The sequence below is a fragment of the Rattus rattus genome, chromosome 6, assembly GCF_011064425.1.
Source record: "Rattus rattus isolate New Zealand chromosome 6, Rrattus_CSIRO_v1, whole genome shotgun sequence".
Classification (NCBI taxonomy): Eukaryota; Metazoa; Chordata; class Mammalia; order Rodentia; family Muridae; genus Rattus; species Rattus rattus.
The window spans coordinates 17,417,375-17,443,348 of NC_046159.1; the positions used below are offsets into that span (position 1 = coordinate 17,417,375).

General features: G+C 37.9%; 1 protein-coding gene and 1 pseudogene across 2 annotated transcripts in view; one reads left to right on the forward strand and one right to left on the reverse strand.

Moving 5' to 3' along the window:
* Positions 1–233: 233 nt before the first annotated feature.
* The window catches only part of LOC116904548 (killer cell lectin-like receptor 4), a 36,285-nt gene continuing 10,544 nt past the window's right edge, over positions 234–25,974 (reverse strand). Inside the window, exons 7-8 of one of the 2 annotated variants that reach the window (XM_032907345.1) lie at positions 19,686–19,841; positions 19,399–19,591 (exon numbers count right to left, since the gene is read on the reverse strand). In XM_032907345.1, the coding sequence (XP_032763236.1) occupies positions 19,694–19,841 (148 nt within the window). In that variant the 3' untranslated portion in view covers positions 19,399–19,591; positions 19,686–19,693. Of the gene's footprint in view, positions 370–19,398; positions 19,592–19,685; positions 19,842–25,974 lie in introns of those variants that run through there. The other variant, XM_032907346.1, reaches the window with a different exon arrangement.
* Positions 14,798–18,603, forward strand: LOC116903581 (annotated as a pseudogene).

Below are 25,974 nucleotides of genomic sequence, written 5' to 3' on the forward strand. Positions count from 1 at the left end.
CTTTCCATGCACCAGAGAAGATTGGTCATGTCTCCACTGGGAAGGAAGATGTCTTATGCTTGGTCCAGTCTGATTCCAGAGAACATTCCCAAAATCTTTGAGACTGTCTCTGTTTGCACAGCAGACTAAATCGTATAATAAAAACATGTATGTTTAAGGAGTCATGAAGTATTACAGGAAACAAATGAGAATCAGGACATTTCATTTTTGTACCTTTAACACTTACTGGAGAGTCAATCAAGGAGTTTATCCAATTTCTTCCCACAAATACAGCTGTATGAATTACCACAATTAATATTGTCTAGTCTTGTTTTAGACAAGAACATACATGCACCTTCCTTTACATTGTATTTCATTATGTTAAAGGCACTAGAGAACAAAAACAATGGACAACTGGAGAATTTTGAACATTCACTGAAATAAGTCATGATTTAAAAATTCTATTCACCCATGTAGACAGAATATGTAACTATTATCATAAGTTCATCACTAAAGTGATCTTCCCTAAGCACATTAAAAAAGATGGTCTCCTTGTCACAACAAAATCCCCATCTTATTTCATACTTACAATTTTTGGCCATCAGGGAAAACTGATTTTCAGTATTTTCAGGGAATTACTGTATGGTGAACTCACTCTCCCACTTATATTTTGTGAATAAAAGTACTAGATATAGTAAAGTAAAAACAGATGTGTGGGACACACAGGAGGACATGGTCTCAGATGTTCAAGTTTTAAGAACAAAGGGAAGATTTGAAATTCAATAACAGATGAAGGATTATCACTAAAATTTTGGACTTTTCTATCCTTTCCCCTTCCCTACATCCTAGCTAAGGGCTTTCACAGAAACATGGTAATCTACAGGGTGGTATATTACAGGAGATAAATACCCTTTTTTAAAAAAATGTTAAATGCTGCAAAATCTAAAAAATAAATTAGAACACAGAGCAAATTAGCTAAAATGCTGAAACAGGAAGACCAGGTGTTCTGGGACAGCTAGAGCTATGTAGCAAAAGCAGAAGTTACAAAATAATTATGTAATAAATAAGATCTTCTTGTAAAAATCAACATAAATCAGATTTTTACTCATGCTGACATATTATCAGGGTTTGGATCAAAACTCAGATTGTTAGAGCTTGCAACCAGTTTTATCCCCAGTAGAGAACTCTGACAAAAGAATGTCTCAAAATGGAGTTCCTCAACATTAAATCCATACAGGCCTGGTGGGACACATGTGTATTCCCAGGATTGGGGAGATGAAGGTAGGAGGATTCAAGGTGCAAGGTTAACCTTCAATACACAGCAATTTTGAGGCTGGTCTCAGTAAATGAGGTTCTGTCAAAGAAGGAAAGAATGAAACCCACCTTAAATACATGGGACTGAGACTTCAAAGGGATCAGTCTTTAGCAAAATATGTCAGTGCCTTAAGAGGAGAAGAAATCTAATATTCATGATTAGCTTATGTAGGAATGTAAAAGAAACAAGGAAGATGAATTAAACCAGTGTTTTCGGGAGCAGAGACAGAACAGGTAAAATATATTTGGAATGGAAATGCACATTAGACAGCCAAAAAAAAATTCTCATAAGTACAAAGAAAAAAATCATGTGTGAATGTTGAATACGGGCAAATGGAAGAAAGAACCCAACAGACAACAGGTCAGAAAAAATAATTACTAAAATGAAATAAAATGCATGTTTACATAGTGACTTGCACATAAATAAATGACAACTTTTATAATTGCCAAAAATTCATAATTGTTAAAATTTAGAAACTCATTTGTTCATATGTGAGTGGAGAAATATTGTAGAATATTTGTGCAACCTAAAAGAGCTTTCTAAGAAGGAAAATGAAACCCTGACATACAAAATAAGCTTGAGTTAGTGAAAACATCATAGGGACAACAATAATAGGGAAAGACGCAGGGAAATACAAAGCCAATCACAAATATGTACATAGAACAAGCCACTTTGCACTAGGCCAAACTCATTTACAGTACAAGAGAGCACATGTCTTCTTGTTCGGGGCCGGGTGTGGGTAAATGTGTAGAAAAGAAATTAAAGGGGTAACAAAATTGCTATTTTAGTTTGATGGTTTCTATTGCTGTGATAAAACACATGGAACAAACCAGGTTGTGAAAGACAGAATTTATTTGCTTAACTTCTACATCACCATCCACAATTGAGAAAAGTCAGGGCAAGAGCAACTCTGGGCAAAAGCTGGTCAGCACAATCTGATGCAGATGTAAGGAAGGAGTGCAGTTTACTGTCTTGATTCCCATAATTTGCTCAGCCTACTTTCTTACCATACGCAACACCACCATTCCAGGAGTGATACCCACAATAGGCTGGGCTCTCCCACATCAGTCAGCAGTTAAAGAAATGCACTACAAGCTTGCTTACAGCCTTGTTATTGAAGCAATTTCTCAATTAAGATTCTCTCATCTTGGCTTCTGACAGTTAACATAAAACTAGTTTGCACAATTATGCTTGAAAAGGTGTACATATTTGTTAAATTCATATATCTCATAGTATACAATAGGTTCATTTTATTACATGCAGACCCTAACTTTAAGACTGGATTATTAAAAATGAAACTTTCAAAAAATTAAATGAACAAACAATGGGACAAATCATTTCAGAACAAAAGGACATTACAAGTAAATGCACTGCATGACCCTGAACAAGATCCAGAAAATTGATAATTATGAATATGGGTTATGATTAAAAGTTATGTGTTATTGATATTAGCAGATCTATACTGAGATTTTTGAGGCTTTATCATTTTAGTGTGATGACATAAAAAATTTGCTTAACACTAGAAAATACTTCTTGGCAACATATTATTTTTATATTACCATTATTATTATTATTAGGCTTCACGAGACAGTGTCTTACTCTGTAGCACAGAATAAGTTCAACTATATGATGAAGCTACCATATGCAACTGGCTTTGGTGAATAACACTGTGTCTGTGTGGTTCCAACTTATCATCAAAAAATCACAGAGATAAAGCATAAAACCACAACATGTAGAGATTATGGAAGGCCATTTAAATTTCTTGAACTACTCAAACATATAGTCATCAACTCAAAATTTATATTTTAAAACAAATGGTAGGAAAGCTGAGGCAGGCCCATAACCTCCCCACTGGGAGGCTGAATTAGGAGGATCATAACCAGGTCAGACTAGGTTATAGAATCAGGTCCTAATTAAATATTAACTAATAACTTATACTTCACTCAACACATTTGTGAATACTCAGAAAGCAGATTCCTATACAGTCTTAGGCTTCAGCAGAGCTGACACATCAGAGGATCAGTAAAGCCAAGCAGCCAGTCTTTCTCCTAATATTTACAGAAAGAGAAAAGTGAATTTACGTAAAATGGTCATTTAAATATTAAATGATGAATCTGTGAAGACTAAGAGTACAAGGCATGTTTACTAAATACAGTGAGTTTGAATCAAGCTAGCACAATGAAAATCTATGTCAAAGAATTCTAGACAGAGAAAAACATCCATCAAGTTCCTTGTAGCTGAAATGGCAAAGGGAAAAATTTTTAAAAATAATCACATTTCTTTAACCTTGGATTTAAACTAGGGAGAAACAGAGTATGTAGATTTGCTGTAGGAAGAAAAAAGGAAGATAAATGAAACCAAGATGGCCATGATTAACAGACAGGAGAGATGATATACAGTAGGACTGAGTATATACATTAGCCAGACATTAGATTAATTAGGGTACAACCAATGAAGGATGTATGTTGAACATGTGCAAAGATGAAATGTATCCAATAGACACCAACTATTCACAGATACACATGAAGCACATATGCTACACCATGAGCTCTTAACTTTACTCCCATAGGGATGCCCACCTAGACCTGCACACAAAAAAACACAAGTTAGGCTCATGCTCCTCACTGGGTTCAACAGTATATGACATTGTACCAGATGGGCAAGCTTCTATACTTTCTCAGTGGAGAAGATGTTTGTAATGGCCACAGGCACCTTCTCAGCACTCTACTCCCTTACTCAAACCTCATGTCTAGCCCTAGTAACAACACCATCATCAGGCAATAATTCTGTATGTAGCACAGTCAAGATCCACACAGATCTTTTAACTGGGACGCAGGCATCTTCTCTTCCTCTGTCACCACACTCTAATTGTTACCATTTGATTATCTCTGACTCTCTGTGCTTCTATAGGCTACAAATAAATTTGTTAACTCTGTTGTAGTCACAGTGTCAAATACTAGAAATCCAAGTGCTCAGGAGACAGAGCCATAAAGAGTAGGGCTAGTCTGTGTGAAAGGATGCTTCATATAAAAAAAATAAAATCAATAACAATATTAATAATCTCTGTTAATAGAACTTATTAATGCATCTTATAAAGCTGTCTGTTCTCTGGATACTTTTGTGTCAGCCTCCTCAAGAGTGTCTCTCAAAGAGAGAAAGGAAGATATTTTTGTGAAGATTTGGAACCTAGCTGTCAACACTTAAAGGGCCACATTTACAATATAAGTAAACGAGAACTAGACCAGTCATGTTCCAAGACACTGAATGCCTTTCTCAGATTCCTGTGAAAATTATTGCTGTTGGTACATGCTTCAGATATTTTTTGTAGCTGAACAAGAAACTCAGTGAACATCATGAACAAAAGACAACAGAAACAGTACATGAAAGACACACACACACACACACACACACACATAAAAACAGACAGTAGGATTAAAAATTATCACATGTAAAATAAGTATGATGGACATCTTCCAAGTGATAATTGATGGGCCAGATATGTCTACTTGTAATTACAACCTCAGGGAGATGGAGATATAAGGATCAAGAACAGCCTTGGGAAGATGAATTCCTAACTCAAAATAACAACAAAATAATAAAAAAAATATATATTTTTAAATTACAGAAAAATCAACATAACATAAAGTAAATAAGAAATTTATGAAAGTACAAACAGAATTATGAGGTGATTTCCTAAAGTTTGTATTTAAATAAATCAACAATCAGCAAATACACTAAAAACATGGTATGAAGGCAGAAGGGATATTCTGGGGATTCTAGTACAAAGGTGGATGAGTATTGGAAAATAAGGAAAAGGAGAGAATCAAGGATGTGGTAACCAAAACTAAGGATGTATAGAACATCTTATGAAAACCAAGGAGTTAGTAAGCCTACAGTTGACTAACCCAAAACACACTCCATGTTTTCTAGGTCGTTTGGAGTTTTTTGCCTTGTTTTGTTTTATATGTGGTGTGTTTGTGTGTTTGTCTGTTTGGGGGTAATTTTTTTCTTACTTGGTTTTTGTTTGCTTGTTTTTATTTTATCTTTTGTTGTTTTTGTTATTGTTGTTGTTATTGTTGTTGTTGTTGTTGGAGAGAGAGATAGAAGTAATATGAAGTTGAGTGGGCAGAAAGGTGGGAAGGAACAAAGAGTATTTATGGAGATGGAACCAGATAAAATATAGTCTATGGAAAAAATCTAATTAAAAAATAAAACTTTAACATGTAGTTGAAAGAGTCCGATGCAAATACTTACACCTAACCAGTGGTCTGGGATCCCTGTGGTTGAATTGAGAAAACCTGAAAGAACCTGAGGAAGAGGTGGCCTCATATGAAGACCAGTAGTCTCAACTATGACCCCCAAGATCTTTCAGACACTGAGCCACCAACCAGGCAGCATACACCAGGTAATAAGAGGCCCCAGACACATATACAGCAGAGGACTGCCTGGTCTGGCCTCAGTGAGAGATGATGCATCAAACCCTAGAGAGACTTGAGGCCCCGGGGAGTGAGGAAGTCTGGTGGGGTGGTGGGAGGTGGATGGGGTCATTCCCTTGGAGACTTGGGGAGGAGGTATGGGATGAGAACAGTCAGTCAGAAGGCAGACCTAGAGGAGGATAAAGGCTGGACTTTAAAAAAATTAAAAAATAAGGTTTCCCATTCATAAACCCCCTATAACATACACCCTGCCCACTTCATCTGTAAGGGTGCCCTCCACCAACCAACCATTTCCTGCTCCATTCCTTTGCATTACCCTACATTGGGGGTCCAGCTTTGGCAGGACCAAGGGCTTCTCCTCCCATTGGTGCCCAATAAGGCCATCTTCTCCTACATATGTAGCTGGACCCATGGGTCAGTCCATGTGTACTTTTTGGGAGGTGGTTTAATCTCTGGAAGCTCTGGTTGTTGGTATTGTTGTTCTTATGTAGTTAAATACCCCTTCAGCTCCTTCAATTCTTTCTCTAAGTCCTCTGATGAGGACACTGTTCTCACTTTAATGGTTGGCTGTTAGCATTCACCTCTGCATTTGTCATGCTCTGGAAGAGAGTCTCTGGAGACATATATCAGTCTCCTGTAAGCATGCACTTCTTGGCATCAGCAATATTGTCTGGGTTTGCTGGCTGTGTGTCTATGAGCTGAATCTCCAGGTGGGGCTTCAATCTCTTCTCCAAACTTTGTCTCCATATCTTCTCCTATAAATACTTTTGTTCTCCTTTTAGGAAGGACTGTCGCATACACACTTTGGTCATCCCACTTCTTGAGCTTCATGTGGTCTGTAGATTGTATTTTGGGCAATTTGAACTTTTGGGCTAATATCCACTTATCAGTAAGTGCATACCATATTTGTTCTTCTGTGATTGGGTTACCTCACTCAGGAAGACGTTTTCTGCTTGATTCATCTGCCTAAGAATGTCATGAAGTCATTGTTTTTAATAGCTGAATAGTATTCCATTGTGTAGATGTACCACATTTTCTGCATCCATTCCTCAGTTGAAGGGCATCTGGATTCTTTCCAGCTTCTGGCTATTATAAATAAGGCTGCTATGAACATAGTGGAGCATGTGTCTTTGTTATATGTTGGGCATCTTTTGGGTATATGCCCAAGAGAGGTATAGCTGGATCCTCAGGCAGTTCAATGTCCAATTTTCTGAGGAACCTCCAGACTGATTTGCAGAATGGTTGTCCCAGTCTGCAATCCCACCAACAATGGAGGAGTGTTCCTCTTTCTCCACATCCTCGCCAGCATCTGCTGTCACCTGAGTTTTTGATCTTAGCCATTCTGATTAGTGTCACGTGGAATCTCAGGGTTGTTTTGATTTCCATTTCCCTTATGACTAAAGATGTTGAACATTTCTTTAGGTGTTTCTCAGCCATTCAGCAGTGCTTGGCTGTGATTTCATTGTTTAGCTCTGAACCCCATTTTTTTAATAGAGGTGTCTGTCTCCCTGAAGTCTAACTTCTTCAGTTCATTGTATATTTTGGATATAAGTCCTCTATCAGCTGTAGGTTTGGTAAAGATCTTTTCCCAATCTGTTGGTTGCTGTTTTGTCCTAACAACAGTGTCTTTGCCTTACAGAAGCTTTGCAGTTTTATGAGATCCCATTTGGCGAATCTTGATCTTAGAGCATAAGCCATTGGTGTGTTGTTCAGGAAATTTTCTCCAGTGCCCACTTTTTTTCTATTAGTTTGAGTGTATCTGGTTTGCTGTGGAGGTCCTTGATCCACTTGGACTTAAGCTTTGTACAGGGTCATAAGCATGGATCGATCTGCATTCTTCTACATGTTGACCTCCAGTTGAACCAGCACCATTTGCTGAAAATGCTATCTTTTTTCCATTGGATGGTTTTGGCTCCTTTGTCAAAAATCCAATGACCATAGGTGTGTGGGTTCATTTCTGGGTCTTCAATTCTATTCCACAGGTCTATCTGTCTGTCTTTGTACCAATACCATGCAGTTTTTATCACTATTGCTCTGTAATACTGCTTGAGTTCAAGGATAGTGATTCCTCTAGAATTCCTCGTATTGTTGAGGATAGTTTTAGCTATCCTGGGTTTTTTGTTATTCCAGATGAATTTGCAAATTGTTCTCTCTAACTCTATGAATAATTGGGTTGGAATTTTGATGGGCATTGCATTAAATCTGTAGATTGCTTTTGGTAAAATGGCCATTTTTACTAAAGTAATCCTGTCAATCCATGAGGATGGGAGATCTTTCCATCTTCTGAGATCTTCTTCAAATTCTTTCTTCAGAGGCTTGAATTTCCTATCACACAGATCTTTCACTTGCTTGGTTACAGTCACACCGAGGTATTTTATATTATTTAGGACTATTATGAAGGGTGTCGTTTCCCTAATTTCTTTCTCGGCTTGTTTCTCTTTTGTGTAGAGGAAGGCTACTGATTTATTTGAGTTAATGTTATACCCAGCCACTTTACTGAAGGTGTTTATCAGGTTTAATAGTTCTCTGGTGGAACTTTTGGGATCACTTAAGTATACAATCATATGGTCTGCAAATAGTGATATTTTGACTTCTTCAGTTCCAATCAGTATCCATTTGATCTCCTTTTGTTGTCTGATTGCTCAGGCTAGGACTTCAAGAACTATATTGAATAGTAGGGAGATAGTGGGCAGTCTTGTCTAGTCCCTGATTTTAGTAGGATTGCTTCAAGTTTCTCTCCATTTAGTGTAATGTTAGTGAGCGATTTGCTGTATATGGCTTTACTATATTTAGGTATGGGCCTTGAATTCCTATGCTTTCCAGGACTTTTACCATGAAGGAGTGTTGAATTTTGTCAAATGATTTCTCAGGATCTAATGAAATGATCATGTGGCTTTTATCTTTCAGTTTGTTTATATAGTGGATTACATTGATGGTTTTCCATATATTAAACCATCCCTGCATCCCTGGAATGAAGCCAACTTGATCATGATGGAAGATTGTTTGACGCGCTCTTGGATTCAGTTTATAAGAATTTTATTGAGTATCCTTGCATCGATATTCATAAGGGAAATTGGACTGAAGTTCTTTCTTTGTTGGGTCTTTGTTTGGTTTAGGTATAAGAGTAATTGTGGCTCCATAGAAGGAATTCAGTAGCGCTCCATCTGTTTCAATTTTGTGGAATAGTTTAGATAGTATTGGTATGAGGTCTCCTATGAAAATCTGATAGAATTCTGCAGTGAACCCATCTGGACCTGGGCTCTTTTTGGTTGGGAAACTTTTAATGACTCATTCTATTTCTTCAGAAGTTATGGGGTTGTTTAAATGGTTTATTTGTTCCTGATTTAACTTGAGTACCTGGTATCTGTCTAGGAAATTGTCCATTTCCTCCAGATTTTCAAGTTTTGTTGTATATAAGCTTTTGATGTAGGATCTGTTGATTCTTTTTTAATTTCCTCTTATTTTGTTGTTATGTCTCCCTTTTCATTTCTGATTTTCTTAATTTGGACACACTCTCGGTGTCCTCTGGTTAGTCTGGCTAAGGGTTTATCTATCTTGTTGATTTTCTCTTTTTTTTTTAAATTAACTTGAGTATTTCTTATATACATTTCGAGTGTTATTCCTTTCCCGGTTTCCGGCAACATCCCTCCCCCTCCCCCTTTATGGGTATTCCCTCCAAACCCTCCCCCATTGCTTTCTAGTTCACTGGGGGTTCAGTCTTAGCAGGACCCAGGGCTTCTACTTCCACTGGTGCTCTTACTAGGATATTCATTGCTACCTATGAGGTCAGAGTACAGGGTCAGTCCATGTATAGTCTTTAGGTAGTGGCTTAGTCCCTGGAAGCTCTGGTTGCTTGGCATTGTTGTACATATGGGGTCTCAAGCCCCTTCAAGCTCTTCCAGTTCTTTCTCTGATTCCTTCAACGGGGGTCCCGTTCTCAGTTCAGTGGTTTGCTGCTGGCATTCGCCTCTGTATTTGCTGGATTCTGGTTGTGTCTCTCAGGAGCGATTCCTGCTCCTGTCGGTCTGCACTTCTTTGCTTCATCCATCTTATCTAATTGGGGGTTGTATGTATGGGCCACATGTGGGCAGGCTCTGAATGGGTGTTCCTTCAGTCTCTGTTTTAATGCCTTTCTTCCCTGCAAGGTATTTTTTTTTCACTTAAAGAAGGAGTGAAGTATTCACATTTTGATCATCTGTCTTGAGTTTCTTGTTCTAGGGATCTTTCAAGCATTTGGGCTAATAGCCATTATCAGTGAGTGCATACCATGTATGTCTTTCTCTGTGATTGGGTTAGCTCACTCAGGATGATATTTTCCGTTCCAACCATTTGCCTAGGATTGTTTTTATTAGCTGGTAATATTCCATTATGTACATGTACCACATTTTCTGTATCCATTCCTCTGTTGAAGGGCATCTGTTCTTTCCAGCTTCTGGCTATTATAAATAATGCTGCGATGAACATAGTGGAGCACGTGTCTTTTTTATATGTTGGGGCATCTTTTTGGTATATGCCCAAGAGGGGTATAGCTGATTTCCTCAGGTTTACAATGTCCAATTTTCTCAGGAACCTAGACTGATTTCCAAATGGTTGTACCAGTCCTGGAGGAGTGTTCTCTTTCTCCACATCCTCGCCAGCATCTGAAGTTTTTGATCTTAGCCATTCTCACTGGTGTGAGGTGAAATTCAGGTTGTTTTGATTTGGACTAAAGATGTTGAACATTTCTTTTAGGTGTTTTCTCAGCCATTCGCATTCTTAGCTGTGAATTCTTTGTTTAGCTCTGAAACCCATTTTTTAATAGGGTTATTTGTCTCCCTGCGGTCTAACTTTTTGAGTTCTTTGTATATTTTGGATATAAGGCCTCTATCTGTTGTAGGATTGGTAAAGATCTTTTCCCAATCTGTTGGTTGCCGTTTTGTCCTGACCACAGTGTCCTTTGCCTTACAGAAGCTTTGTAGTTTATGAGATCCCATTCTTTATTCTTGATCTTAGAGCATAAGCCGATTGGTGTTTTGTTCAATTTTTCCAGTGCCCATGTGTTCCAGATGCTTCCCTAGTTCTTCTATTAGTTTGAGTGTATCTGGTTTGCTGTGAGGTCCTTGATCCACTTGGACTTAAGCTTTGTGGGTCATAAGCATGGATTCTGCATTCTTCTACATGTTGACTCTCAGTTGAACCAGCACCATTTGCTGAAAATGCTGGATGGTTTGGCTCCTTTTGGTTTCAAGGACCATAGGTGGTTCATTTCCTGGGTCTTCAATTCTATTCCATTGGTCTATCTGTCTGTCTCTGTACCATACCATGCAGTTTTTATCCAATACTGCTTGAGTTCAGGGATAGCAATTCCCCTGAAGTTATTGTTGAGGGTTTTTAGCTATCCCTTAATGAATTTGCAAATTGTTCTGTCTAACTCTTTTGAAGAATTGATTGTATTTTGATCTGAATCTGTAGATTGCTTTTGGTAAATGGCCATTTTTACTATATTAATCCTGCCAATCCATGAGCATGGGAGATCTTTCCATCTTCTGTGGTCTTCTTCAATTTCTTTCCTCAGTGTCTTGAAGTTCTTATTGTACAGATCTTTTACTTGCTTGGTTAAAGTCACACCGTGGTACTTTATATTATTTGGGTCTATTATGAATGGTGTCGTTTCCCTAATTTCTTTCTCGGCTTGTTTCTCTTTTTTATAGAGAAAGGCTACTGATTTATTTGAGTTAATTTTATACCCAGCCACTTTTCTGAAGTTGTTTATCAGCTTTAATAGTTCTCTGGTGGAACTTTTGGGATCACTTAAATATACTATCATATCATCTGCAACAGTGATATTTTGTTCTTCTTTTTCTCCGATCCCCCCCTTGACCTCCTTTTTTGTTGTCTGGTAGAGAGTCTTTGCCTAGTCTAGGAATTTTTGATTTCTCTCCATTTAGTTTAATGTTAGCAACTGGTTTTTGCTCTTATTTTAGGTATGGGCCTCATTCTTTCCAGGACTTTTATCATGGAGTGTTGAATTTTGTCAAATTTTCTAATGATGTGGTTTTGTTCTTTCAGTTTGTTTTATATAATGGATCACGTTTTTTATTTTTTTCTTGATTTTGATTGTTTTGATGTGCTCTGAACTTTTTTTTATGTTTATATTCATATGTTTAGGTATGGGTAATTTGTGGCTTTTAGATTTTAGTGATCCATCTGTTTCAATTTTGGGAATTTGGACAATATTGGTATAAGGGTCTTCTATGAAGGTTTGATTGAATTCTGCCTTCTGGACCCTGGCCTCTTTTTGGTTGGGAGACCTTTTTAAATGACTGATATTTAGGATTTTCATCTTGGTGGATTTTTCCTTTGTGAATATACAGTGTCCTTCCTTATTTTTGATTTTCTCAAAGATCTAGCTTTTGGTTCTGTTTATTCGTTGTCCTTTTTTTTTTCTACTTGGTTGATTTCAGCTCTGAGTTTGATTATTTCCTGCCTTCTACGCCTCCAGGGTGTTTTTGTTTTTTATTCTGGAGCTTTTAGGTGTGCTGTCAAGCTGCTGATATATGCTCTCTCCTGTTCCTTTCTGCAGGCACTCAGAGATATGAGTTTTCCTCTTAGCACAGCTTTCATTGTATCCCATAAGTTTGGGTTTGTTATACCTTCATTTTCATTAAATTCATTAAATTTCCATTAATTTCTTTCTTTATTTCTTCCTTGACCACGTTATCATTGAGTAGAGCATTATTCAACTTCCATGTATATGTGGGCATTTTTCCTTACTGTTATTGAAGACCAGCTTTAGCCCATGGTGGTCTGATAGGATGCTTGGCATCATTTCTATCTTTTTGTATCTATTGAGGCCTGTTTTATTACCGATTATATGGTCAATTTTGAAGAAAGTACCATGAGTTGGTGAGAAGAAGGTATATCCTTTTGTTTTAGGATAGAATGTTCTGTAAATATCTTTTAAATCCATTTGGTTCGTGATTTCTTTTAGTCTGTCTGTGTCTCTGTTTAATTTCTGTTTCTATGGTCTGTCCATTGATAAGAGTGGAGTGTTGAAATCTCCTACTATTAGTGTGTGAGGTGCAATGTGTACTTTGACTTTTAGTAAAGTTTCTTTTATATATGTAGATGCCCTTGTACTTGAAGCATAGATATATAGGATTGAGAGTTCATCTTGGAGGATTTTTCCTCTGATGAATATGAAGTGTCCTTCCTTATCTTTTTTGATGACTTTTGGTTGAAAATCTATTTTATTCTATATTAGAATGGCTATTTCAGCTTGCTTCTTCCAACCATTTGCTTGGAAAGTTGTTTTCCAGCCTTTTACTCTGAGGTACCATCTATCTTTGTCTCTGAGTTGTGTTTCCTGTAGGCAACAAAATGTTGGGTCCTCATTGCATATCCAGTGTGCTAATCTGTGTCTTTTTATTGGGGAATTGAGTCCATTGATGTTGAGAGATATTAAGAAATAGTGATTGTTGCTTCCTGTTAAATTCATGTTTCGATGTGAGATTATGTTTGTGCTTGTCTTCTCTTTGTTTTGTTGAATATTGATTAGTTTCTTGCTTTGTCTATGCTGTAGCTTGCCTACTTGTGTTGGGCTTTACCATTTATTTTCCTTTGTAGTGCTGGATTTGTAGAAAGATATTGTGTAAATTTGGTTTTTTCATGGAATATCCTGGTTTCTCCATCCACTTTAATTGAGAGCTTTGCTGGATACAGTAACCTGGGCTGGCAATTTTGTTCTCTTAGGGTCTTTATGACATCTGTCCAGGATCTTCTTCTGGCTTTCATAGTCTCTGGTGAGAAGTCTGGTGTAATTCTGATAAGTCTGCCTTTATATGTTACTTGACCTTTTTCCCTTACTGCTTTTAATATTCTTCCTTTGTTTTGTGCGTTTGGTCTTTTGACTATTATGTGATGGGAGGAGTTTCTTTTCTGGTCCAATCTATTTGGAGTTCTATAGGCTTCTTGTATGTTTATGGGCATCTCTTTCTTTAGGTTAGGGAAGTTTTCTTCTATGATTTTTTTGAAGAGATTTACAGATCCTTTGAGTTGGGATTCTTTACTCTCTTCTATACCTATTATCCTTAAGTTTGTTCTTCTCATTGAGTCCTGGATTTCCTGTATGTTTTGGGCCAGTATCGTTTTCCGTTTTACATTATCTTTGACAGTTGTGTCGATGATTTCTATGGAATCTTCTGCTCCTGAGATTCTCTCTTCTATCTCTTGCATTCTGTTGGTGAAGCTTGTATCTACCGCTCCTTGTCTCTTCCTTTGGTTTTCTATATCCAGGGCTGTTTCCCTGTGTTCTTTCTTTATTGCTTCTATTTCCATTTTTAATTCCTTCACCTGTTTGATTGTGTATTCCTGTAATTCTTTCGGGGATTTTTGCCTTTCCTTTCTAAAAGCTTCTGCATGTTTATTTATGTTTTCTCTAAGGGAGTTCTTTATGTCTTTCTTGAAGTCCTCCATCATCATGATCAAATGTGATTTTAAATCTAGATCTAACTTTTCTGGTGTTTTTGGATATTCTGTGTTTGCTTTGGTGGGAGAATTGGGCTCTGATGATGGCATGTATTCTTGGTTTCTGTTGCTTGTGTTCCTGTGCTTTTCTCTTGCCATCACATAGTCTCTGGTGTTACCTTGTTCTGCTCTAGGCCTGTGTGTCAGGAGTGCTGTAGACCTGTTTTCCTGTTCTCTTTCAGCCAGTTATGGGAACAAACTGTTCTACTTTCATGTATGTAGTCGTTTCTGTCTACTAGTCTTCACGTGTTCCTGTGGGCGTGAGTACTGAGTCCACCAGGATGGTCACTTGGAGCAGAAAAGTTGGTCTTGCCTCTGGTTTTGGGCCTAAAGTCATATCTCAAATCCAGCTTTCAGCTCTCCATGAGTGCAGCAAGCAGAAGGCCCTGCCCTGCCTTCACTCGGGACCCTGTGCACAGTGGGCTTAGATGGCACTAGGCATTTTCCTCTAGCATCAGAAATGTGGTCTTCAGCGTGTCCCCAGCTTATAACATAGTCGTGCAGTAGAGTTTGAACCCCTCTTGAGCATGAGGAACTCCTCTCCTGCTTTCCAGTGCCTGCAATGAAGAGGTCCCATCCATCCCCAGCAGCCAAGCCTTCTAATTCCAAGAACGCCCCAGTCTTCTTTGACGTGGACATCAGCAGGGAGCGAGTTGGATGAATTGTTTTAGAATTGTTTGCAGTTATTGTTCCTAAAACTGCAGAAAATTTTCGTGCATTGTGTTCAGGAGAAAAGGACACTGGATCGACAACTGGAAAACCTCTGCATCTTAAAGGATGTCCTTTCCACCAAATTATTAAGAAATTTATGATTCAGGGTGAAGAATTCTCAAATCAGAATGGGACAGGTGGAGAAAGTATTTATGGTGAAAATTTTGAAAATGAGAATTTTCATTATAAGCAAGATCGGGAGGGTTTGCTGAGCATGGCAACTGCAGGCCCCAATACAAATGGTTCTCAGTTCTTTATCACAACAGTTCCCACTCCTCATTTGGATGGGAAACATGTGGTATTTGGTCAAGTAATAAAAGGACTAGGTGTGGCAAGGATGCTTGAAAATGTAGAAGTGAATGGTGAAAAACCTGCCAAACTCTGTGTTATTGCAGAATGTGGAGAATTGAAGGAAGTGGATGACTGGAAGATTCCCCAAAGATAGCTCTGGGGATAGTCATCCAGATTTCCCTGAGGATGCTGACATAGACTTAAAGGATATAGATAAAATTTTATTAATATCTGAAGATTTAAAAAACATTGGAAATACTTTCTTCAAGTCTCAGGGCTGGGAGATGGCTATTAAAAAATATGCAAAGGTTTTAAGCTACGTGGATAGTTCAAAGGCTGTTATTGAGAAAGCAGATATATCCAGACTGCAACCTATAGCCTTAAGTTGTGTGCTGAACATTGGTGCTTGTGAATTGAAGATTTCAAATTGGCAGGGGGAAACTGACAGTTGTTTGGAGGCTCTTGAAATGAACCCTTCAAACACTAAAGCACTATACCAAAAAGTGCAAGGATGGCAAGGATTGAAAGAATATGATCAAGTATTGGCTGATCTTAAGAAGGCGCAGGAGATAGCCCCAGGAGATAAGGCTATCCAGGAAGAATTGCTTAAAGTCAAGCAAATGATAAAGGCACAGAAAGATAAAGAAAAGGCAGTGTATGCAAAAAAATGTTTACTTAGTAAGGACACCGGTTCCTTCTTAATAAAGTTACAAATTACAGTGAAAAAAAAAAGAAATGTGGGCAGAGATTAGTCTCCTCTGGCTTCCCAGGCATGTCTCCCCCCTCTGAAGGTCTACTCTCCCTCCCACGGGATTTGGGTGCAGGGAGCTGTTTGATTGGGTCCCTTCAGATCCAGGCGGTGTCTGGACTACAGTGAGGAGTACCCCTATCTTCCTGTTCCCAGAAGCCCTATAGGGTTTCCTATTGGGCCAGGGATGTGGGCAGTGGTGGACAGTGCTAACGGTCTCTCCTGACCTGCAGGAGCAGGAATGCCCACCTGTCTGGGCTGTGAGCTCTCTCACCCATGGGGTTTGGGAGCAGGGAGTTGTGGGACTGGATCAGCAAGGTTCGGGCCCCAGCTAGAAACTGGAAGTGCCTGGTCCCAGAGTAATTTTGCCTTTGTGAGTCCTGAGTCCACCAGGCAGGTCACTTGGAGCAGAAAAGTTGGTCTTATGTCTGGTCTCAGGCCTTGAGTCGCTTCTCAGATCCATGGCCATACTTCCTAATACTACCACTCCATAGTCCAAAGATATTTAAATGACTATCTTCCATTCCTTACCCTCTATAGCTTTTGTTCAAATACATGAGTCTATGGGGTAGATACCTAAAAATATCATACTGCAAGATGCATTTGATCCATCATCTTGGATCCATATACTCTATAGCAGCCTCAACAATGTTAAAGGCCCAAAGTTTTAAGACTTGTCTGAGATTCAATCACTTAACTGTAATCTGTCATGAAACAAAAATCAAACAGGATATCATATACCTCCAACATTTAATACCATTCCAAAATTCCTTATACAGGTATTACTAGACTAAAAAGACAGAAAACTAGCTAGGCAACTCCGAACTTGCCATCTCCAAGTCCGGTATATCAAAGCAGTCTTCAGATCTCCGACTCCTATTTCATCCTTGTTGACTGCAACAAACTTTTAAGTTCACAGCTCCTTGTTCCACAATCTGGAATACACTTGTGAATATCTATGTTCCACCAAAGGGCATGCATTACTTCTCCAGCTGTGCCCTTTATAAACTATTCTTTATTCAGTGGCAAACACAATAATAAATTAAGCTGGATGGGATCTGGCCCTGAGAACACCAATTTATTAATCTTCTTTCCTTTAAAACAGTACTCAGCTCCATTTCACTTTCTGGTTCTTCTTTATTATTATTTGAAGTTTATTATTTTTTCTTTTTTAACTTGCTATGCTAGATCAGAATGCTCTTCATGAGACTAAACCAATAAGCAAAGTCTCTGCGTGGCTTTTTGAGACTTTCTTCATCACAGCACTTAATATAAAATTCTTCTTTTTTTGCCTTTGTATTTTGTATAATACATTTTTTATCTTTTCTTTTACTGGATATTTTCTTTAATTACATTTCAAATCTTATCCCCTTTTCCAGTTTCCCCTCTCCCCTGCTTCTATAAGGGTGTTCCCACACCTCCACCCCCACCCACTTCCTCAGGCCTTCCCACCTTGGCTTTCCTCCACACTGGGGCATCGAGCCTTCAAAGGACCATGGGCCTCTCCTCCAATTGATGTCCAACAAGGACAGCCTCTGCTATTATATACACAGGTGGAACCACAGGTCCCTCCATGTGTAGCCTTTGATTAGTGATTTAGCCCCTGGAGTCTCTTGGGGGGGGTCTGTTTGCTTGATATTGTTGTCCTTCGTATAGGGTTGCAAAGCCCTTCAGCTTCTTCAGTCCTTTCTCTAACTCCTTCATTAGGGACCCCATACTCAGTCCAATGGTTGACTGCAAGCATCTACCTCTATATTTGTCAGATTCTGGCAGAGCCTCTCAAGAGATAGATATACACACTTTGGTCTTCCTTCTTTGTAACCTTCATGTGATCTGTGAATATAAATCTCTTTAAATTAGCCTCATATAGACTCTATGGGCAAGTGAAAAGAGCAACCACATTCTTCACCACAATACCACAAAACAGTCTCTGGGTCACATACAAAAATTCATTTCCACTGAAACCACCTGGGCCAAGTTTGCACATTTCAAATCAAACTCAGCAACAAAGGCATCCCTATTCCTACTAGGAAAGCCCATTATGTCACACTTAAAACATTCCAGTGCTTTCCAAAACCATAGCTCCCAAATCAACAGTCTTCCAAACAAATGCATAGTCAGGCCTGTCACAGTACACTACTTCTGATACCAACTTCTGGTTTAGTTAGTGTTTTATTGCTTGGGAAGAAACATCATGACCAATGCAACACTTAAAAGACACAACATTTGAAATGTAAATAAAAAATATCTAGGGGTTGGGGATTTAGCTCAGTGGTAGAGTGCTTGCCTAGTGAGTGCAAGGCCCTGGGTTCGGTCCCCAGCTCAAAAACAAACAAACAAAAAATCCAATAAAAAAAGATGCAACATTTAACTGGGACTTGCTTATAGGTTCAGAGGTTCACTCCATTACTAACACAGGAGTATGGCAGCATGCAGGCAGACCTGGTACTGAAGGAGGATCTAAAATTTCAAAAATTTCAAAATTTCATTTTGATCCAAAACAGACAGGATTAGAATGGCTTCCATATGACTATGGAAAGGGTCTCAAAGCCTACCTCCACAGTGACACACTTGCTCCAACCAGGGAACATATTCGCCAACAAGGCCACACTTCCTAATTAGCCACTCCCTAGGTCAAGCATATTCAAACTACCATACTGGGATATACTCAACCTGGGTCAAGAAGCTTCCTCTTCTAGTGGGCAGTAGTCAGTGGTGTGAAGTAGGTCAGTTCATAGTCCAAGTGGAAACAGAATGTGTGCTCAGTGGTATGGGACCATTGCGATAAAGCTCTTTCCCAAACACAAACACCAAGACTCTGAGAATAGCATAGAAGAGGAAGTAGGAAGAAAGCAAGAGCCAGCTATTGCAGAAAAGCTCTGTGAAATGCTTACATGTGGAAATGAAATAGCTATCACACTCACAAACTCACAGGAGCTGTGGTTACCTATATGCAACTGCACAAGATCAAGAAAGCTAAATTCCTGAGATGTGGAGGGCCTTCAGTTCCTAATGCATGACTTTCGTTAAGTGACAGGTGCTACAAAAAGAAAAATAACTTCTTTGTTGAGGCCATGGACGCTGGTAGTTTTTCTTGCTCCATTAGGTGCCCTGCAACCATGCACCTATGACAATCACTAATTTAAGAAGATGTGATTTAAAGGAGAATATGTTAGAGCACATGCAGGGGAAGCTTGAGAGGTTCATTTGTTTGGAAGGCTTTTTCTAGTAATTTATTCTGAGGTAATTCTATCTTTATTTCTAAGTCATGTTTCTTCTATGCAGCAGAAAGATGAATCCATTCTGCCAGCCTGCGTCTTTTATTAGGGAAATGAATCCATTGGCTATATGCTAGTTCTTAATTGTTCTTGTAATAAAGATGATTTATTCTACTAATAATAAAGTACTCAGGCTGTTTATTAGGGTTATTTATTTAGTTCTATGGTAATTTTGAAAACAAATAAAACATTCATCCAGGCTTTGGGGGAAAGCCTGTCCAAAGATCTATCTTGTATCCACCAGGAAGGTAGATGTCCTCTGGTCTGTCAAGTCAGATTCCAGATTCCAGAACATTCAACAGTCTTCAAGATTGTCTCTCTGTTTTCACTGCAAATGAAGTTCTATGATCAAAACACTTATTTCTAAGGAGTTATGAATTATTACAGAAAATAAATAAGAAACAGGACATTTCAGTTTTTACCTTTCATACTAATTGGAGAGTAAATCTGGGAATTTATTCAATCTCTTCCCACAAATACAGCTGTATAAATTTCTACAGTCAACATGGTCTAGTCTTGTTTTAGATAAAAATACACATCCTCCAAGCTTTTCATTGAATTTCACTGTGTTTGAAGCACTAAGGAACAAAAACAACAATGGGCAACTGTTTAGTTCTGAACATTCACTGAAATGTCATATTAAAAATTCTACATGCCAAAGTAAACATAATATGTAATTAATCATAGTTCATTCCTAAAATTTATTCTTTTGTTTAAGCTCATTAAAAAACATTGTCCCTTTGTCACCACAAAATCCCCATCTTTTTTCACATTTGCAATTTTTTGTCAGCAGGAAAACTAATTTTCAATATTGCCAAGGAATTATTTTATGCTGACTCTCCTCTCCCATTGTTATCTTGTGTTTAAAAGTGCTAGGATAAAAGTAAAAACAGATTGTGACATACAAACATGGTCTTACATGCTCGTGTTGTAAGGAGAAAGGGAAGACTTATGTGGTAAAATAGACAGAACTAGCAGAATCTCATCTTAACAAAAGAGAATGAGACATTCAGTAGAAGAAATCACAAAGGGAAATACAGAGAACATAAATAGAATAGATTTGCCCACAATGGTTAACACAATGCTGCCCAGGTGTACAATTAGGGTGGTCGTTTATTCACTGAGAGGTCATGTTGGCTTATATTGTTGTTGTTATGGAGTTGCAGACCCATTTAGCTCCTGCAATCCTTTCTCTAACCCCTCCATTGGGGACCCTGTTCTCAGTGCAGTAGTTGGCTGCAAGTATTTGTCATGCTCTGTCATAGCATCCCAGAAGAAAGCTTCCTGTTAGTATGTACTTCTTGGCATCAGCAATATTGTCTGGGTTTGGTAGCTGTATCCCCAAGTTAGGCAGTCTCTAGATGGCCTTTCCTTCAGTCTCTGCTCCCAACTTTGTCTCAGTATTTCCTCCTCTGAATATTTTTGTTTCCCCTTCAAAGAATTACTGAAGCATCCACAATTTGCTTGTCCTTCTTCTTGACCTTCATGTGGTCAGAGGATTGTATCTTGTGTAATCAGTGATATTGGGCTAATATACACTTACAAATGAGTATACACCATGTGTATCATTTTGTAATTGGGTTGCCTCACTCAGGATGACATTTTCTAGTTCAATCCATTGGACTATAAATTTCATAAAGTCATTATTTTAATAGCTGAATAGTACCCAATAGGGTAAATGTACCCCATTTTCTGTATTCAGTCTACTGTTGAGGATGCATCTGTGTTCTTTCCAGCTTCTGGCTAGTATAAACAAGGCTGCAGTGAACATAGTGGAGCATGTGTCCTTGTTATATGTTGGAGCACCTCTTCAACATATGCTTCAATATATGCCCAGGAGTAGTATAGCTTGGTTCTCAGTTAGTACTATGTCAAATTTTCTAAGGCCAGACTGATTTCCAGAGTGGTCGTAGCACATGGCAGTCCTACCATCAATGGAGGATTGCTCTTCTTTCACTACAACCTCTGTAGTATCTACTTTCACTGAATTTTTGATCTTAGCTACTGTGATTGCTGTGAGGTGGAATCTCAGGGTTGTTCTGACTGACTTGCATTTTCATGATTACTAAGTATGCTGAACATTTCTTTAGGTACTTCTCAGGCATTCGATATTCTTCAGCCGAGAATGCATTGTTTAGATATGTACCCATTTTTAATAGGTTTATTTGATTCTCTGGAGTCTAACTTCTTGAGTTCTTTATATATATTATATATTAAACCTCCATCAGATGTATGATTGGTAAATATTGTTTCCCAATCTGTTGGTTGTTGCTTTGTTTTTATGACAGTGTCATATGTACTACAGAAACTTTGCATGTTTATGAAGTCCCATTAGTCCATTCTTGATCTTGGAAAATCAGCCATTGAAATTTTATTCAGGAAATTTTCGTCAGTGTCTACGTGTTCAAGGCTCTTCCCCAATTTTTCTTTTATTAGGTTCACTATATCTGGTTTCATGTGGAGGTCCTTGATTCACTTGGACTTAAGCTTTACACAGGGTGATAATAATGGTATTTTTTGCATTCTTCTACAAGGTGACCTCTAGTTGAACCAGAACCATGTGTTGAAGATGCTATCTTTTTTAACTGGATGGTTTTAGCTCCTTTGACAAAGATCAAATGACCATCAGTGTGTGGGTTCATTTCTGGATCTTCAGTTCTATTCCATTGATCTACCTGCCTGTCTCTGTACAAATACCGTACAGTTTTTATCATTATTGCTCTGTAATACAGCTTGACGTCAGGGTTTTATTGCTCTAACAACAAAAGGGAAGTTCTTTTATTGTTGAGAATAGTTTTAGCTATTCTGGGTTTCTGTTATTTCAAATGAATTTGCAAATTACTCTTTCTAACTCTATGAAGAATTGAGTTGGAGTTTTGATGGGGACTGCATTGAATCTGTAGACTGCATTGGGCAAGGTTGCCATTTTTGCAATATTAATCCTGCCAATCCATGAGCATGGCATGTCTTTCCATCTTTTGAAACTTCTTCAATTTCTTTCTTCAGCGACTTGTCATACTTGCTTGGTTAGAATCACGTGAGTTATTTTATTTATCTGTGACTGTTGTGAAGGATGTCGTTTCCCATATTTCTTACTCAGCTTGTCTATCCTTTGAATAAAGGAAGGCTACTGATTTGTTTGAGTTAATTTTATATCCAGCAGCTTTCCTGAAGTTGTTTATCAGGATTAGTAGTTATCTGGGGGAATTTTTGCATTCACTATAGTATACTATCATGACAACAGCACATACTGATATGTTGACTTATGCCTTTCCAAGTTGTATGCGTTTGACCTCCTTTAGTTGTCTGATTGTTCTGCTAGGTCTTGAAATACTATATTGAATACTTAGGGAGAGAGTGGACAACCTAGTCTAGTCACTGATTTTAGTGGGATTGCTTCAAGTTTCTCTACATTTAGTTTAATGGTGGCTAATGCTTTGCAGTATATTGCTTTTATGATGTTTAGATATGGGTCCTGAATTCCTGATCTTTCCAAGACTTTTAATATAAAGGGGTATTGAATTTTGTCAAATGTTTTCTCAGCATCTAATAAGATTATCATGGGTTTTTTTTAAGTTTATTATACAGTGAAATTAGTTGATTGATTGCAATACATTGAAACATCCCTGCATCCATGGGATGAAATGTACTTGATCATGATGGATGATCATTTTGATGTGTCCTGGGATTTGGTTTGTGAGTACTTTATTGAGGTTCTTTTTTTCATTGATATTCATAAGGGAAATTCTTCTGTAATTCTTTGTTTGTTGGGTCTTTGTGTTGTTTAAATTCAAGCATGATTGTGACTTTTTAGAAGGAATTGGGTAGTGGTCCTTTACTTTCCTTAGGTGAAATAATTTGGACAGTATTGGTATTAGGTTTTCTATGAAGTTCTGATAGAATTCTGTACTAAACCCACTTGGCCCTGGGCATTGTTTTTGGTTGAAATACTTTTAATTATTGCTTATATTTCTTTAGGAGTTATAGAACAGTTTAGATGATGTATCTGATATTGATTTAAATTTAGTACCTGATATCCGTCTAGAAAACTGTCCATTTCATCCAGATTTTCAGGTTTTGTTGAGTATAGGCTTTTGCAGTAGGAACTGATTTTTTTTATAATTTCCTCAGATTCTGTTTTTCTGTCTTCATTTTCATTTCTGATTGTGTTAATTGGATACTCTTTCCCCTCTGGTTAGTCTGGCTAAGGATTTACATATTTGGTTGATTTTCTCAAAAAATCTGATTCAGGTTTTTTTGATGCTTTGTAAAGTTCTTTTTGTGTCTACTTGGTTGATTTCTGCCCTGAGTTTGATTATTTCCTTCCATCTACTCCTATTGGGTGTATTTCCTTCTTTTTGTTCTGGAACTTTTAGGTGTGTTGTCAAGGTGCTAGTATATGCTCTCTCCAGTTAACTTTTTGGTGCCACTCTAAGCTATGCGTTTCCTCTTAGCACTGCTTTCCTTGTGTTCCATAAGTTTTTATATGTTGTGCCTTCATTTTCATTAAATGCAAAAGTCTTTAATTTCTTTCTTTATTTCTTTCTTGACAAATATTTCAGTGAGTAGAGCATTGTTAAGTTACATATGTATGTGGCCTTTCTGTCATTTTTGTTGTTATTGAAGACCTGCCTTATTAGATCATGGTGATGTGATAGAATGCATGGAATTATTGCAATCTTCGTATATCTGTTGAAGCCTCTTTAGAGACTGCCTATATGGTCAATTTGAGAGAAGGTACCATGAGGTGCTGAGAAAAAGGTATATTCTTTTGTTTTAGAATGAAATTGTCTATAGACATCTGTTAAATCATTTGCTTCATAACTTCTGTTAGTTTAACTGTGTCTCTGTTTATTTTCTATTTCCCTCATTTGTCCATTGTTGTGAGTGGTGTGTTGTAGTCTCCCACTGTTATTGTGTGAAGTGTAATGTGCCTTGAGCTTTAGTATGTTTCCTTTTATCAACGTAGGTGCCCTTGCATTTGGAGCATAGATATTCAGGATTAAGAGTTCATCTTGCTGGATTTTTCCTTTGGTGATTGTGATATGTCAATCATGGTCTTTTTTGATAATTTTTGGTTAAAAGTCGATTTTATTTGATATTAGAATGGCTACTCCAGCTTTTTTCTTGGAACAATTTGCTTAAAAAATTGTTTTCCAGTCTTTTACTCTGAGACACTGTCTGTCTTTGTCACTGAGGTGATTCCTGTATACAGCAAAATGCTGGGTCCTCTTTCGTATACAGTCTATTAGTCTATGCCTTTTTATTGGGGAATTGATCCCACTGATGTTAAGAAATATTAAGGGATAGTGATTGTTGTTTCCTGCTATTTTTGTTGTCAGAGGTAGTATTATGTTTGTGTGACTCTTTTCTTGTGAGTTTGTTGCAAGAAAATTAGTGGATAGTTTCCCTCCTTGTGTTGGAGTTTTCCATTTATTTTCCTTTGTGGGGCTGGCATTTGGAAAGATATTGTGAAACTTAGGTTTTGTCATGGAATATCTTGGTTTCTACATCTATGGTAATTGAGAGTTTTGCTGGATACAGTAGCCTGGGCTGGCATTTGTGTTCTCTTAGTGTCTGTATGATGTCTGCACAGGATCTTTGGCTTTTCATAGACTCTGTTGAAAATTGTGGTATAATTCTGATGCGTGTGCCTTTATATGTTATTGAGCTTTTTCCCTTATAGCTTTTAATATTCTTTTGTTTTGCACATTTGGTGTTTGGACTATTATGTAATAGGAGTAATTTCTTTTCTTGTCCAATCAATTTGGAGTTATGTAGGCTTCTTGTATGTTTATGGGAATCTCTTGACTTAGTTTTAGGAAATTTTCTTCAATAATTTTGTCAAAGATATTGACTGCCTCTATAAATTGGGAATCTTTGCCCTATTCTATTTCTATTATCCTTAGTTTGATCTTCTCATTGTGTCCTGGATTTCCTGGATGTTTTTGTTCAGGAGCTTTTTGTGTTTTACAATTCTTTCTGTTGTATCAACATTTTCTATCATATCTTCTGTCCCTGAGATTCTCTCTTCTATCTCTTGTATTCTGTTGGTTATGCTTGCATTGATACTTATGCTTTCTTCCTAGGTTTGCTATCTCCAGGGTAGTCACCCTTTGTGATTTCTCTATTGTTTCTCATTCTGTTTTTATTTACTGGATGGTTTTGTTCATTTCCATCACCTGTTTGAATGTGCTTTCCTGTAATTTTTTGAGGGATTTTCATGTTTCCTCTTTAAGGGCTTTTACTTGTTTATATCTGTTGTCCAGTATTTCTTTAAGGGAGATATTTATGTCCTTTTGAAATCCTCTATCATCATCAAGAGATGTGAGTTTTTATCCAAATCCTGCTTTTCTGTGTTCGGATATCCAGTATTTGTTTTTGGTGGAAGAACTGGGCTCTGATGATGCCACGTGGTCTTGGTTTCTATTTCTTAGGTTGCTACACTTGCATCTCGTCATATAATTATCTCTGGTTTTACCTGGTCTTGCTGTCTCTGAAAATGGCTTGAACCTCCTGCAAGACTATGTGTCAGCACTCCTGGAGACTAGTTTTCTCTCAGTGAGATCTGGATACAGAGAGCAGTGTGTCAGAATCAGCTCTAAAATAGGCAGATACTAGAAAGATCCTATTCCAGACTGTTCCTTGGTGCCTGTGTCCAGAGGGCTCCAGGTGGGTCTCTCTTGAGCCAGGAATGTGAGCAGAAGTGGT